At 24.1% G+C, this 15881-nt stretch overlaps 2 protein-coding genes across 3 annotated transcripts; both read right to left on the reverse strand.

Annotated features, from left to right (window-relative positions):
* Window positions 1-1841: 1841 nt before the first annotated feature.
* Window positions 1842-7114, reverse strand: LOC114945469 (queuosine 5'-phosphate N-glycosylase/hydrolase-like). Its single transcript, XM_029321720.2, has 6 exons — window positions 6755-7114; window positions 6055-6282; window positions 4321-4483; window positions 4004-4117; window positions 3401-3583; window positions 1842-2660 (listed from the first exon to the last, which is right to left on the reverse strand). The coding sequence occupies exons 1-6, from the start codon at window positions 6872-6874 to the stop codon at window positions 2413-2415; spliced, it is 1056 nt and encodes a 351-aa protein (XP_029177553.1). The 5' UTR covers window positions 6875-7114; the 3' UTR covers window positions 1842-2412.
* A 790-nt stretch (window positions 7115-7904) lies between these two features.
* On the reverse strand, window positions 7905-15881 carry LOC114945436 (queuosine 5'-phosphate N-glycosylase/hydrolase-like). 2 transcript variants are annotated; one of them, XM_085485761.1, is made up of 5 exons: window positions 15667-15881; window positions 13818-13941; window positions 9864-9977; window positions 9250-9443; window positions 7905-8500 (listed from the first exon to the last, which is right to left on the reverse strand). In XM_085485761.1, exons 2-4 carry the CDS (start codon window positions 13924-13926, stop codon window positions 9268-9270), a joined length of 399 nt encoding a protein of 132 aa, XP_085341887.1. In that variant the 5' UTR covers window positions 13927-13941; window positions 15667-15881; the 3' UTR covers window positions 7905-8500; window positions 9250-9267. The 2 variants fall into 2 exon arrangements, with proteins under 2 accessions (XP_085341887.1, XP_085341888.1); XM_085485762.1 differs by having other exon boundaries at window positions 7906-8500; window positions 9864-9965.

Raw genomic sequence — 15881 nt, forward strand, 5'->3', positions numbered from 1 at the left:
AAAAATAGATTTCTTAAACTTCTTATATTTTTGCATATATCAGAATAACATACAATGTAATTTCTCGAATACATATTGATATTTCCAGATAAATCTACGTATGTGTATATACATTATAAAAATAAAAAAAAATAATATTTTTGGATTAAATATCTATCTCATTCAATAAAATAAAAATTGAATGCGTCATCATCATTTTTATGATAAATTTTATATAATATTACTGAGATTGTTATGTGTACCTCAATATAACAATATCGCAATAGCAGTGGCTATACTTTGATTAGCTATTAATATAAGATAAGAATACATATACAATGATTCAATATACATTGATTCCTTCTTTCACTCATTTAAATTTCAGAATATAAACTATCAAAATGAAAATATTAAAAAAATTTTACGTGCAAAGTAAAAGTAAGAGAACTATTATAATTATTATGACTAATATAATTAAAAATTCTACTATTATAATTACAATTAATGATATAATTAAATATGATTAATTATGTAAACAAAGAGATTGATACAAAATTTGCTACATAATTATATTTTATGAAATATGTCCATTTTTATACATAATTATATAAAATATACAAATTATAAGGATTTCATACATAATCATGTCAAATTATATGTGATTATATATAAAACCTTGTTATTTATACATATATATAAAGAAACACTTATTTATAATATATATAAATTTATATAATTATATATAAAACATATTTTTATCTAATTATGTAAGGACATGTTTCATATATAATTTTGCGAGAATTCGTATAATGTTAAATATTTCTATACAACTTTATATTATTTTATGTAACATAAAAACTTTTTTCTTGCGTTGTCACAAATAATAAAAGCAGAACATATTGATTAAAGAATCATAACTCAAGTTTTATATACTAAAGGACCCCGCACATTTCTTATGGAAATTGGCTTTTAGTCGAATTGCTTGAAATTGAAATATGTTGTAAGTTCTGAGGTCTCTGATGAAAAGTCTCCATAGGCACAACCGAATCCTATGGCTAGTTTCAGAGATGTGGGCGGTCAAAGTATCCTCCGCCGATGTGCACTACATACGCGTCATTGTCGATTCTTTAGGGCTTTATTTCTATTATATATGAGTTAAATAGTTACAATAACAATAATTGTAATAAATATTATAATAATTATAATAAATATAATTATAATTATAATTAAAATTATAACTATAATTAAAGGACATCGTACGTTTCTTATGAAAAAATTGGCTCTCAGTCGAAATGTTGCTCAGTTGCTTGAAATTGAAATATGTTGTAAGTGATAGTATCCTGAATAAATGTTCTCATGGGTGAAACTTCTAAAAATGGGCAGTTTACGAGCTAGAACCTGCTTAATCCACCACTTTGTAATTAAATAAGATAAATGTAAAACATATGAAATGCGTACGTTTGTTGGCTATTTCAAGTAATATAATAAGTATGCACTCTCTTACACTTCCTCCAAGTCACAGTTATTCCCTCTCAAGCCACCTCAAAGGGATCACATACCCAAAACGTCCACGTCGTTGATCCTGGATAACGCAAATCTTGGGTAAAGTATGATAAAGTGCAAGATAATATCATTTAATTATTTAATGGAAAATACTCTTACACGCACACACTTAAACAGTAATATACTCTGCATTCAAATGTATACACGCACGCATGCGCACGCGCACACGCATACATACACAATTTTTCCATTAGAAACGTACGATGTCCTTTAATTATAGTTATAATTTAATTATAATTATAATTATATTTATTATAATTATAATATTTATTACAATTATTGTTATTGTAACTATTTAACTCATATATAATAGAAATAAAGCCCTAAAGAATCGACAATGACGCGTATGTAGTGCACATCGGCGGAGGATACTTTGACCGCCTACATCTCTGAAACTAGCCATAGGATTCGGTTGTGCCTATGGAGACTTTTCATCAGGGACCTCAGAACTACAACATATTTCAATTTCAAGCAATTCGACTAAAAGCCAATTTCCATAAGAAATGTGCGGGGTCCTTTATAATACACATGAATTTATTTAAAAAATATATTTCTCCAATTTCTATGTTTGCACGTATCAGAATAATCATCATTATTATTTTTCGAATACATATCAGTATTCTCAATAAAACTATATGTTTTAAAACGCTAAGAGAAATATATTTTCAGATTCAATGCCATATATATCGATAAAATAAGAATCAATTGAATCATTACCGTTAATTATTAAGAGTAAACCTTACATTATAATTTTATATTATATTATAGATATTGTCATGTGTATATAAATATAACATTATTACAAAAAAATGATTAATATTTTTGATCAGTTATTCGCCAGTTAACAGACATATGATAAAATATAATATTTTAATAGTGTAGAGTTTCAATATAATGCAATGGGTATGCATTCAAAGATTCATTAGCAATTCCAACAAATAGAAGTGCGAACAACAAATTATCGACCACAATCCAAATATTTAAATCTTTTAGAATAGGCTCTTGTTCTATGTAATGCTGGCTTAATCTTTGTAATTCGTTACATATTTCTTGGATAACGAAAAGTGAGCAACCACGTATCTCAATTTCTTCTCTGCTTTCTTGCAGAAGAGGTTTATCTGCGGAAAAAAATACAGCACGCTTTTTTAATACGATTTACTAAAAATGCATTCTAACCGATTCATATTGAAACAAAATTAAATTTAAAATTTTCTAAATGCAAACTTTTATACAATAAAAATATGTTATAACTTTTACAGCGATATTATAATATATTTTAGAATTTAATAACGATTTTTTAGCTACAATAATTCAACTTTCTAACTACTTGTAAAATCGCAAATTGTCTCAAATAATCGAGCGAGCAAATATTAAATCTTATATCATAATAAAAATGGCAGCTGATATCTTATAAAATACTATATACCTCTATTTATTTCATTCTCGTCTCATTTTTGTTCAGGCAATATAATATCATTAATGAAAATATTCTTGTAAAACAAACAATTTCGTACTTTAATTATACAAATATGTTGTAAAGCAGTAATTTTTATGAATAAAAATTTCTTTAAAAAAAATAACTTTAGCTATTTTTTGTATATTGCGAATCATCAATGTTGAAAATAAATTAAGTATAATAATATATAGATATTCTTTTGAGAATTAAAATGATTAGTATTTTAAAATACAGTAAATGTTTCCTGTGTTTATTATTGTATTTCCAGCTTTATATTGAAAAAATACACTGTTTTATCAAATTACGAATATATATATATATATATATGAGTAGTAGAGTTAAAGAATTAAATTGTAAAAAATTTTTTTTTAATTAAATATTTGCAACTTGTAAAAAACTTACTGTTATTTTTACATCTCTTCGCGAGATCGTCACTGTAGCGCAAAAGTTTGGCCTTCAGCAATACTTGAAGAATACGACAATCAATGAATGTCGTAGACATCGGTTCATTTGTATTTAATTTAAATTCATTAAAAAATGTCCATATGTCAGTCACCAGTGATCTCGCTTTGATAAGAAAACGAACTGAAGGATAATAAAAATAAAATGACTAAATTTTTATTTAATATACAAAAAAGGTGCTAAATTATTGAAATAAATTAATTCTAATAAATAAAATCAAAATTATAATAACGTACTTTATTAACATAATTTACAAAAACCTTATTAAGTTATGTTTTACAAATTTTATTATTAAATTATTAAAGTGCTATAAAATAAAAAAAAATGAGTTGATGTTTATCTAATACTCAACTGATATATTAGTCAAATAAATAGCTTTCACGAATTCATTAGAACACTAAACTATTGTATAAACAAATTTATTCATTTATTTTAATCAAAATTCTATTAAAATAATACTTTTATTGATTTTTTATTATTTAATATCTCCATGCGTGTGATTCGCAAATTATGTGTTGCAATATTATAATATTAATTAATTACCCCTTTTGCCATCGTATTTTATTTCGTCTCGATATACGCTGAATTCTTCAAAAAGTAATTTCATCAATTTATCTGCATCGTAATCGGATGATTTGATACATTCTAGAAAAGTGCCTATAATAATATTAATAATATATATTTTTTATGATTGGAAAACATGTATTGCTTATATGACATCTACATTTCATAACTTAAACAGAATTTCTTTTCTCTTTTCTTAAAAAACATAGAAATTCTTTAAAGAGTTTTTTGCTATACATTAATTACAAAATAATATATATAAGTTATAAATCTTCATGTAATGTCTGAATTTATACCTTGATATTTATGCAACAAAATTAGTCCGACATCTTGTAAAATCTCTAGTCTTAATTTTAAAAACGGAATGTGAGTTTCGCCATTGTCACTTCGGAAAATGTACTCCAACGCATCTGGTGTCAGTTTTGTGTAATAATGAGGATCCCATATAGGCTTTCCTTCCTTTTGCAAACATTATACATTATTAATTAAAAAATAAATAAAAGGTTTTAATGTTATACATAAATCATAGTATATATACAATGTGTATATATATATATATATATATATATATATATAATTTTGTTTAATTTCGTCAAATATAATAATTACGCACGCGAAGCAAAGTTATATTAAGAAATAATAAACACTCTCCTCTCAACCGTTCTTACAAATAATTTATTGAATACTCTCCCTACGTTTTGACCATAGTTTTTGGTCCTTTTCAAGTGAACTATAAGTTATATATTATATTATTCTTTGATAATAAAATCTCAAAAATTGCGAAACATGCATACAAAAATTATTATCGCAATCAATGCATAACAAATATATTATTTATGCAACGCATAAAAATTCAATATTTAAATCTTTTACAGCATATATGAACGAAGAAATAAATTTTTCTTTAAGAATTTTTGGTGACTAATTGTAAATATCTACGCTTTCAGTATAGACTCGCGCAAAACTCCATACCCCATATATCCGTTACCTTGCGCGGTTCGCACAAAGCTGATCAAACTGTCATAGCATCAAACAACTGTCATCGCGAAGATTAACAATTTGACGATTGTAAAATGAACAATGGAAATGTTATCAAAGGAAGGCGAGAAGCACGCGTTTGTGTTGTCTAGTTATCATCTAAATTTTGTAAATAGCATAAATAACTATATAATTGCAATACATAATGTTTAATTGAATAAATATTAAAAATTTTCAAGTAAGTTTGATGCAGAATATAGAAGGGTTCAACTAATATACATTACACAAAACAATTTTAGCACAAAAAATTATTAGAAAATCTTTGCTATCTAAGGCAAAAGAATTTAATGTATTAGTAAAAATAAACATTGAATTAAAGTGAAGAACTTTAATGATATTTCTGAAAATTCTTAAACTCTTAATAATAATAATATAATATATTTTAATATAATTTAATATAATTTAATATAATTTAATATAATTTAATTAATATAATTTAAATAATATAATTTATGTTAATTATGTCACATACAATACTGAATCTACACACTGAAGATATAACGAAAGAAATTAATAATATTGTTAGTTGCGTCAGTGTTTTCATATCATGTTATTCAAAAGTGAATAAGTATTCAGTGTATAAATAGAGACTTTCGGATCTATATTTTTCTCTTGCATTTACTTATTTCCGCAAGGGGGGTGAAAGGGTTATTGAAATTAAATCTCAAATATGAGATTATTTCATATTTTAAAATCTTGGTCGTGACCAAGTAAAATTTAGTGCCTTGTGCACAGATACTTAATCCTAACGAAAAAATTTAGTTTCGTTAAAATAACGCACTGTCATCCGCGAGTTGGCTCTTATTGCCTGTCTTATATCTTTAAATTTATATTTATATTACAGAGCCTTGTTAAACTCTTAATATAATTTATGTTCATTATGTGACATACAATACTGAACCTACACACTGAAGGTACAACGAAAGAAATTAATAATATTGTTAGTTACGTCAGTTATGTTATTCAAAAGTGAATAAGTATATTATACTCACTAGAGTAGCCCGTATTAAAGCAGAGCATAATCCAAAATACCCTTCTGCATCATTAACTTTCCATTGCCCAGTACCTGTTCGATGCCAAAGTGAGAAATTTAATGTATGCAACACAAATAGCCAATTCGCTATTACTGAGTCTTCAAAATCACGTAGAAATGCTACAGCTATCTTTCTGTTATTATATGCATGGAAGTCCTTAATATTTTTCAATAAATGACGCATCATCTATATGTAAATTAAAATATCTATTATCCATAAATGTAAAAAGAATTCTAAAAAAACTAATATAATTCGTACAACGATAATAAAAATACAGTCAGAAAGGTATATATCATTGTTTTGATAACTAATATTTTTATCGAAAAATTAATTTGATAATAGAAAATATTTAATGTTTTTTATCGATACACAAATCTTTATTTATAATTTCTTCAATTTCTTATGTATACTATTCCCAAAAAATCTATACAAAATAAAATTTCTTAAATATATTTTATTCATTTTTTATTATAACTGTATCTTATTTTTTCAATGTAAAAATTCTAAATAAGTGATTTACGTAACGAAAATGTGTTATATAATTTAACGAAATTATGAAATTTTCTTTGAATATTTAAAATACAAAATTAACATATTTTTATATAAAACATGTCGCAAATATTTCAAAATTTTTAATGTAAGTTGTAAAAATACATACGATTTTTGCTACTTTTGAAATATTTTCTTTGTTGACAAAAACATCTTGTGCATTATTACTGATCTTTTCCACCGCCTCCGATAATTCCATCACATCGTTGCTGCTATTATACTCGGCCATGATTTCACGTTTTAATGGGCAATCGTTTCACACTGTTGAGTATCTGTAACTATGCTTTCTGTGGAACTGATCTTAGATGTCAGCGAAAGAAAATAAATTCGATATAAACTTGAACAAAAATTTAACATTTACATGGTTGTAAACATAAACATTAGTTTATGTACAAAAATACGTTAAAGTCCGTCATTTAGACTCATATTGAACATTTTGTTATACAATTATGCTTATATTTTTATTTTAATTACATTGATTTAATTTAATTATTTAATTACATTATATAACACTTGTCTAATTATTATATTTTTTTACCTTTCTCCTAACACTTATGAAACTATGTCATATTGTGATATTTCATATTAAGTGTAGAGAATGTAACAATCAAAAATAGATCTAATTATCTGATTATATTTTTTATTTTTTTTTACTATATGCTAGATACACATTTGTGTACTAACATTAATTGTAAGTTCAAATGAATAGCAAACTATATTCGTCAAAAAGAGGCAAATTTAAATATGTAGAATTGTAGAAATTATTACTTGAAAAATATATAACTTAAAAAATATGCATTATTTCTTATTCTATTATATATACAAATTGCAAAATAACTTTTTACTTTTAAGATTAACTACATTTGTAACTCTTAATTTATCCTATTCTCTTTCTAAAATATATATTTAGAATAGTATAGATTTATTTTCTCTGCGAAACAAAGTTGAATATAGTTATCAAATATAAATATATTATATACATAAAAACGACAATACAATTTAAAATTCTGTAAAAATGTACTGTCATAAAAACAGTCAGTGAAAAATACATTTAAATTAATTTAATAAATATTACAAAAATATCTTTCTTTTTTTCATATAAATTTTAAAAATTAAATTGTCGAAAAAAAATTATATAAAAGATTTTGTAAGCAAAGTAAAAGAAAAAGAACTTCTATTACAATGATAAACTAAAGTTCTAATTTACAAGTAATAAATTTATAAAGAAAATAGATTTCTTGAACTTCTTTTATTTTTGCATATATCAGAATAATATACAATGTAATTTCTCGAACACATATCGATATTTCCAGATAAATCTACGTATGTTTATATGCATTATAATGATAAAAAAACATATTTTTGGATTAAATATCTATCTCATTCAATAAAATAAAAATCGAATGCGTCATCATCATTTTTAGGATAAATTTTATATATTAGAATTTTATATTATATTACTGAGATTGTTATGTGTACCTCAATATAACATTATCACTATAGTAGTGGCTATATTTTTATTAGTCACCAGCACTAATATAAAAAAATATAATAGCAACAGTTTTTTAGTAGTGCACGGTTTTAATATAATGGCTCGGCTCTTTCATAGATTCATAATTTTTAATCATTTCTGTTCGAGTTATGAAATAATCTGTTTCTATGAGTATAAAATTATCATCTAAAATCTGTGGGTTGAACGCGGTTTTTAACTTAAAAATACGGTTTAGAAGACGGTTTTTTTGTAGGCGATGCTGGCTTGGTTATCTAACCACTTCTTTGCATATTTCTTTGGTTGCGAAAAGTGAACAACCGCGTATCTCTATTTCTTCCCTGCTTCCATGCTCAAGTAGTTCATCTGCAAAAAAAATCCATTTTTTTAATACTATTTACTGAAAACGCATTCTAAACTCTTTATATTCGAACGAAATTAAATTTAAAATTTTCTAAATGCAAACTTTTATGCAATAAATAATATGTTCTAACTTATACAGTGACTCGTAAATTTAAATTAGAGTTTAATAACAATTTTTATGGTTTATACAAGTCAACTTTCTAATTACTTATAAAATCGCAAATTTTCTCACATAATCGAGTGAGCACATATTAAGTCTTACCATATATATGATAATAAAAAAAAAACAAATAACCTTATAAAATGCTATATCTCTATTAATTTTGTTCTTGTCTCCTATTTTTGTTCAGACAAATATTAAGTATAACATTTATGAAGTTATTCTTGCAAAATAAATAATTTTGTGCATCAATTACAGATATATTGTAAATCAGAAATTTTTATAAATAATAAATTTTATTTTAAAAAAAATCACTTCATTCATTTCTTGTATATTGCAAATCTTCAATTGAATAAAAGTTCAGAAGAATAAAAATAAATGTAGTAATATAGATATTTTTTAACAAAGAAAGTTGTTAATATTTTAAATTATAGTAAAAGTTTCCTGTGATTATTATTGTTTCTCCTGTTTTGTATTGAAAAGAATGCACTGTTTCATCAAATTACGAATATATATAAGTAGTAGAGTTAAAACATTAAATTGTAAAAATTTGTTAAAAAATTAAATTTTTGCGACTCGTAAAAAAACTTACTGTTATTTTCAAATCTCTTCACGAGTACGTCACTGTAGCGCAAAAGTTTAACATTAAGCAATAATTGAGGAATACGATAATCAATGAATATCGTAGACACATCAGCTTTTCTGTGTTCAGTTCAAATTCAAGTCTTTCATCAAAATATTTCCATATGTTGCTCACCAATGATCTCGCTTTGATAAGAAAACAAACTGAAAAATAATAAAAATAAAATAACTAAATTAATATTTAATATAGAAAAAAAAGAGCAAAATTACTGAAATAAATTAATTATAAAAATTAAAATCAAAATTATAATAACGTACAATAATTTATTAGCATAATTAACAAATACCTTATTAAATTATATTTTACGAATCTTATTATTAAATTATTAAAGTGCTATAAAATAAAAAAATTTGTTGATGTTTATCTAATACTCAATTGATGTATTAGTCAAATAAATAATTTTCACGAAATCCATTAGAACACTAAACTATAAACAAATTTAGTCATTTATTTTAATCAAATTCTATTAAAATAATACTTTTTTGATTTTTTATTATTTAATATCTCCATGCGTGTAATTCGCAAATTATGTGTGTTGCAATATTATAATATTAATTAATTACCCTTTTTGCCATCGTATTTTATTTCGTCTTGATATAAGCTGAATTCATCAAAAAGTAATTTCATCAATTTGTCCACATCGTAATCGGATGATTTGATACATTCTAGAAAAGTGCCTATACTTTCCATTTTCTTATGTATATTGAATCCAAAAAAAATATTTATATAAAATAATAAAAAATTAAAAATTATACAAGAATTATACATAATTTCAAAGTGATTTGTTAAAATCCGATATTATATAAAATTTGTTAAATATATCCCCTTTATTTTACCTTATAAAAATAATTTATTTTATTGATTAAAAACTTGAAATAAATTGATTAACATATCGAAAAAAACTCGTGATATATTTTAACGAAATTAAATTATAAAATTTGCCTTCATAATTTAAAATAAAAATTGATAAATCTTTATAAAATGTGTCACGAATATATCCGTAAGTTTTTTAACATAAGTTAAAAAAACGTACGTCCTCCGCTACTTTCTTGATTTTCTCTTTATCAATAGGTACGTCTTGTGCATCTTTACTGATCAATTTCACTACCTCCGATAATTCCATGACATCATATGTCAGCGAAAGAAGAAAAATTCGATATAAACTCTAATGTAAACTTTACATCTATAAGATTGTTATTTACGTTTATTTATTTATACGTAAAGAAATACGTTAATATGCGTTATTTATAACTAACTTTTAAACTTACTAATTATGCAAATACGTTAATATTTCTATAATTACATTCCTTTAATGTTTGTCTAATAATTGCTTGAATTTATTTTTAATTTTGTTATAACACTTATAAAACTATGTCATATTAAGTGTAGACAATGTCATATTAAATGTACACAATTCATAAAAAATAAATCTATTTATCTGATCCGTATTACCTTCTTAATTACGCTATAGGTATTCATTTTTGTACTAATTGAAAGAAATATGCATTCTTTATTTGTGAAAAAAAGAAACAATCTTAAAGATAAATTTAGAAATTCGTGTTTCTCATGCATAAAAATACACAATATTGTAAAGTTTTAGCAAAATCAAAAAAGACGGAGCTTATTTCTCCTAACTCTTTTTACCTTATTACAATTAAAAATAAACAATTAAACAGAAATAAAAAAGTTAACAGAAAAGTATTGCATTTTCGAAAGTAGCAAATTAATTGAAAAAATACCGCACATGTTTTATATACTAAATTTTTAATATAAATATAGGTATATTAAAATAATAGTATATAAGCTAAAAGTGCGGGGGATCGTAAATCGGCCGATTTATGACCCGCACATGTTGGCTATGATATTTTGTGTGACCAGTGCGTGGAAAGGGAGCCCTTTCTAAAATCTCATCATGTGCGTAAAGAGCGACTTTTGGCGCACCGGTTGCACAAAAAAATATATATCTCTTCGATTTCTTATATCTTTGCATACATCCTATGTTGCAAATATCCACAGTACAATGATTAAAAAAAAACACATTTTTGGATTAAATATCTATATCAATCGATAAAATAATCGATTGTGTCATCAGCATTATTAAGGGAAAATGTTATATTATAATTTTATATGATATGTGTGCGAAAATATAATATAATTGTTGTGTGTACTTCAGTATGTCATAATTACAAAAGCGGTGGCTATACTTTGATACATTTGATATAAGTTACTCGCAAATTAACAATAATATGTTAAAATTTAAGAATGTTTTATTTTCGTTATCAAAAAAATGTGCAATAAAGTGGATAGAATAAGTCACCGTTACAAAGTAGAAAAAGATATTTCAGATACAAAATCATTGTACATATCTATTACGATTGATAATTTTTTATTGGAAACGATATTTCACGCTAATGAATCTTTAAAGCAATACCTACTTCATTATATTAGAACCTTGCACTATTAATAGTGTATATATATACCGATTATGATCGATAATTTTTTATTGGAAACTATTTCATGATAATGAATCCTTAAAGCAATACCTATTCCATTATATGAGAATCTTGCACTATTAATAGTGCTAAATTCCAATCAGAGTTGGCAAAATATCAATTAAATTTTTTAAAATTGAACAAATGATATGAACAGATTTAATTAAAATATTTTGAATTGACGATAAATTTTAGAAAGATTAATTAGAGATCGTTACAATGACGATTGATATAAGCTAGATTAATCAAAGATCGCTTTTAACGATTAATATGATCGAAGTCAATTGAAGGTTCTTTAATTGACAATTGATATAAACGAAATTAATCAGAGAGCGATCGATTAAACGATTAATACAAGCTAATGAAAGTTTTTCAATTAAACGATTAATATAAGTTAATTTTAATTTGAAGTACTTTAATGGACGATTGAAAAAAAACAGATTCTATCGAAGACAATTCAATTAACAATTGATTTGAGCAGAAACAATTAAAAAGTATATAATTGACGATTAAATATAGCAAATTTAATGCGAATCTCTTCCATTAATGATTGACTTAAGAAAATCGATATAATTTCTCTATTTCCATTAATTAACTATGTGTCATGATTAATAAAATTTAAATAAATTTAATCAAAGATGTTTGATTGATGATATTATAACATGACTGAATTTAAATATTTAAATTTTATTTAAGCGTGTATGTGCGCGTATATGTAAATATCTACTTAAGCGGAACTCTTCCGGGCTTTGTTTATTAACAAATAAATTTTTTTCTGTCTGAAATAATCTAAGTGTATGCAACCCTACTTGTATTTTTTAGCACCAAGCACAGGGATGATCGTAATAAATTGTTAAATGAGTATTAAAGCATGTATGAGCGCGTATATGTAAATATCTACAATACTTAAGCGAAACTCTTCTGGGCTTTGTTTATTAACAAATAAATTTTTTTCTGTCAGAAATAATCTAAGAATATGTAACCCTACTCGTATTTTTTGGCACCAAGCACAAAGTGGACCGTAATAAATTGTTAAATAAGTATTTAAACATGTATGTGCGCATATATGTAAATATCTACTTAAGCGGAACTCTTCCGGGCTTTGTTTATTAACAAATAAATTTTTATCTGTCAGAAATAATCTAAGAGTATGTAACCCTACTCGTATTTCTTGGCACCAAACACATGGACGACTGTGATAAATTGTTAAACGAGCATTTAAAAGTCTACGCAAGAATAACATTTTAAACAGATTTTTCCAGACCTTGTTTCCGGATGAATAATTTTTTTTCTATAATAAGTGGTTCCATAACATATTTATTTAAATTCAGTCATGTTATAATATCATTAATCAAACATCTTCGATTAAATTTATTTAAATTTTATTAATCGTTACACATAGTTAATTAATGGAAATAGAGAAATTATATCGATTTTCTTAAGTCAATCATTAATGGAAGAGATTCGCATTAAATTTGCTATATTTAATCGTCAATTATATACTTTTTAATTGTTTCTGCTCAAATCAATTGTCAATTGAATTGTCTTCGATCGAATCTGTTTTTTTCAATCGTCCATTAAAATACTTCAAATTAAAATTAACTCATATTAATCGTTTAATTGAAAAACTTTCATTAGCTTGTATTAATCGTTTAATCGATCGCTCTCCGATTAATTTCGTTTATATCAATTGTCAATTAAATAACCTTCAATTGACTTCGATCATATTAATCGTTAATTAAGCGATCTTCGATTAATCTAGCTTATATCAATCGTCATTGTAACGATCTCTAATTAATCTTTCTAAAATTAATCGTCAATTCAAAATATTTTAATTACATTTGATTACATCTGTTTGTAATTAAATGTCATAATTAATTTAAAAAGTAATTAATTAATCAGCATCTCTGGTTCCAATATAATGGAATGGGTATTGCTTTAAAGATTCATTATTATAAAATATCGTTCCCAAAAAGAAATTATCAATCATAATTGGTATATACAACAATTTTATGCCTAAAATACCTATTTCTGTTTTGTAACGATGACTTATTATTTCATCCACTTCGTTGCATATTTTTGATAGCGAAAAATGAGCAATCACGTAGCAACTCAGTTTCTTTCCTGCTTCCATGTTTAAGCTGTTTATCTGTGAAAAAATACAAGATAATAGGTAACAGTGAAAAAAAATGTGTTAACTTGATTAAACCTTACAACTAAATATATACATATATATATATATATATATATATATATATATATGTATATTTGTTTTTATTTGGCATATAAATATATTTAAATTAAATATAGCATATTAAATCTAACAAAAATGTATATTTGATTTAAATACTAATATATTATAAATAAATTTGTTAGAAATCAATTCAAAAATAGGTAAAAATAATTTAGTTGAAAGGTTAGTCAAGTTAAATTTCTTCTTATTTTATATGTGATTCACTGAAAACGCATTTTTTTCGAACTTCTTATACTGGAATGAAATTAATTTAAACAAAAACGTTTTCTAAGTGCAAACTTTTATGCAATGAATTAAATATTATAATAAGTAAAGAAATAAATATGAAAGACATTATAGAGCTTAATAACAATGTCTTATACCCACGAAATAACTTTTTACCTACTTATAAGCACTTGAATTGTCTCTCAAATAATCGAGCAAACAAATATTAAGTTTTATATGGGAATAAAAACTTAAATATAACATAATAAAATAGCTATAAAAAATAGCTGACTTTATAAAACGCTACCCTTATATATTTCAAATATGGATTTCATTTTCGACTAATTCTAGTTTAGCCAAATCAATAAAACTAATAAAACGATTCTTTCAAAATAAACAAGTTCACGTTCTGATTATACATATTTCCACATATGTCACCAATAAGTTACTAATAAAAAATTTTTATTAAAAAAACTGTAAATTATCAATAATTCTTATGAATAAAAAATATCTTTTCAGAAGAAAACCTATTTTAGATATATTTTAGATATTGCAAATCATTAATTTTGAATAAATATCTATATAATATAAATAATTGTTTTAGCAAGTAAGTTATTTAATAAAAATTACTAAATAAGTAAATAAATGGCAAGAAGTTATTTTAAAATATAGTAAAAGATTATTGTTTTTGTCGTAGTATTTTATGTTTTATACTGAAAAAACTATTTCATCAAATTACTTAAAAATATTATTCCTCATCACCTATGTCAATCAAAATATTTATTCAAATGTAAAAAAAATGTAAAAAATAGAAATCAATTTTACTCATAAACGATTATTTTCAAATATCCCAGAGTGCTCGTGATTTTAAATAAACGCACAACACATTACCAAAAATCTTTGTATAATAAAATTGTGAATGACAAATAATACTAAAATATTTGCTAAATATTATACACATATTTATATGTAATATATTATGCAATTAATTGTATATAAAAATTGCACAATAGAAAATAAATTAAATGTCAAAAAATTAATTTGATAGCATGGCAATTTTTAATGTTTTTTTTCTCGCTCAATATAAATATAATAACTTTTCTATTTGCTTATGTATATGAAATCCAATAAATATTTATACAAAATTATTAAAAATTATACAAATGTATATAAAATTTGTTAAATATATCCCGTTTATTTTACCTTTTATAAGAATACATTATTTTATCCGATCGGTATAAAAATTCAAAACGAATTGATTAACATATATTAAAAAATTGCGTAATATTATCTAACGAAAGGAAATTATAAAATTTTCTGTGTGTCAATATTTAAAATAAAAATTGATAAATCTTCATAAAATATGTCACGAATATATCTAAAAATTTTTGAAACATAAATTGTAAAGATACGTACGTTTTCTGCTACTTCTGTGATTTTTTCCTCGATGATAGGAACGTCTTTTGCATCTTTACTGATGTCTTCCACCGCCTTCAATAATTGTTTCACATTATAATCATTGCTAGGACCATGACTTTACGTTATAGAATTTAACTTGTGTCGATATTTGCAATCGTTTCAGACTGTCGACTATCTCGGACTGTGCTTCCTGTTATACTGAACTTACTTAG

The sequence above is a fragment of the Nylanderia fulva genome, unplaced genomic scaffold (genome assembly GCF_048542155.1).
Source record: "Nylanderia fulva isolate GAGA-0341 unplaced genomic scaffold, ASM4854215v1 Scaffold39, whole genome shotgun sequence".
Classification (NCBI taxonomy): Eukaryota; Metazoa; Arthropoda; class Insecta; order Hymenoptera; family Formicidae; genus Nylanderia; species Nylanderia fulva.

Excerpts from the sequence above, each read along its gene's own strand:
- LOC114945469 (XM_029321720.2), bottom strand. The coding sequence starts at position 6,874 with ATGGCCGAGTATAATAGCAGCAACGATGTGATGGAATTATCGGAGGCG. Across the intron at positions 4,484-6,054 it reads CTTTAATACGGGCTACTCTA|GAAGGAAAGCCTATATGGGA; the intron begins GTGAGTATAATA and ends TGTTTGCAAAAG. Across the intron at positions 2,661-3,400 it reads GAAGAGATGTAAAAATAACA|ATAAACCTCTTCTGCAAGAA; the intron begins GTAAGTTTTTTA and ends TTTTTTCCGCAG.
- LOC114945436 (XM_085485761.1), bottom strand. The coding sequence starts at position 13,926 with ATGGAAGCAGGAAAGAAACTGAGTTGCTACGTGATTGCTCATTTTTCG. Across the intron at positions 9,978-13,817 it reads TCGTTACAAAACAGAAATAG|GCACTTTTCTAGAATGTATC; the intron begins GTATTTTAGGCA and ends TGGAAAGTATAG. Across the intron at positions 9,444-9,863 it reads AAAATACGATGGCAAAAAGG|TTTGTTTTCTTATCAAAGCG; the intron begins GTAATTAATTAA and ends ATTATTTTTCAG.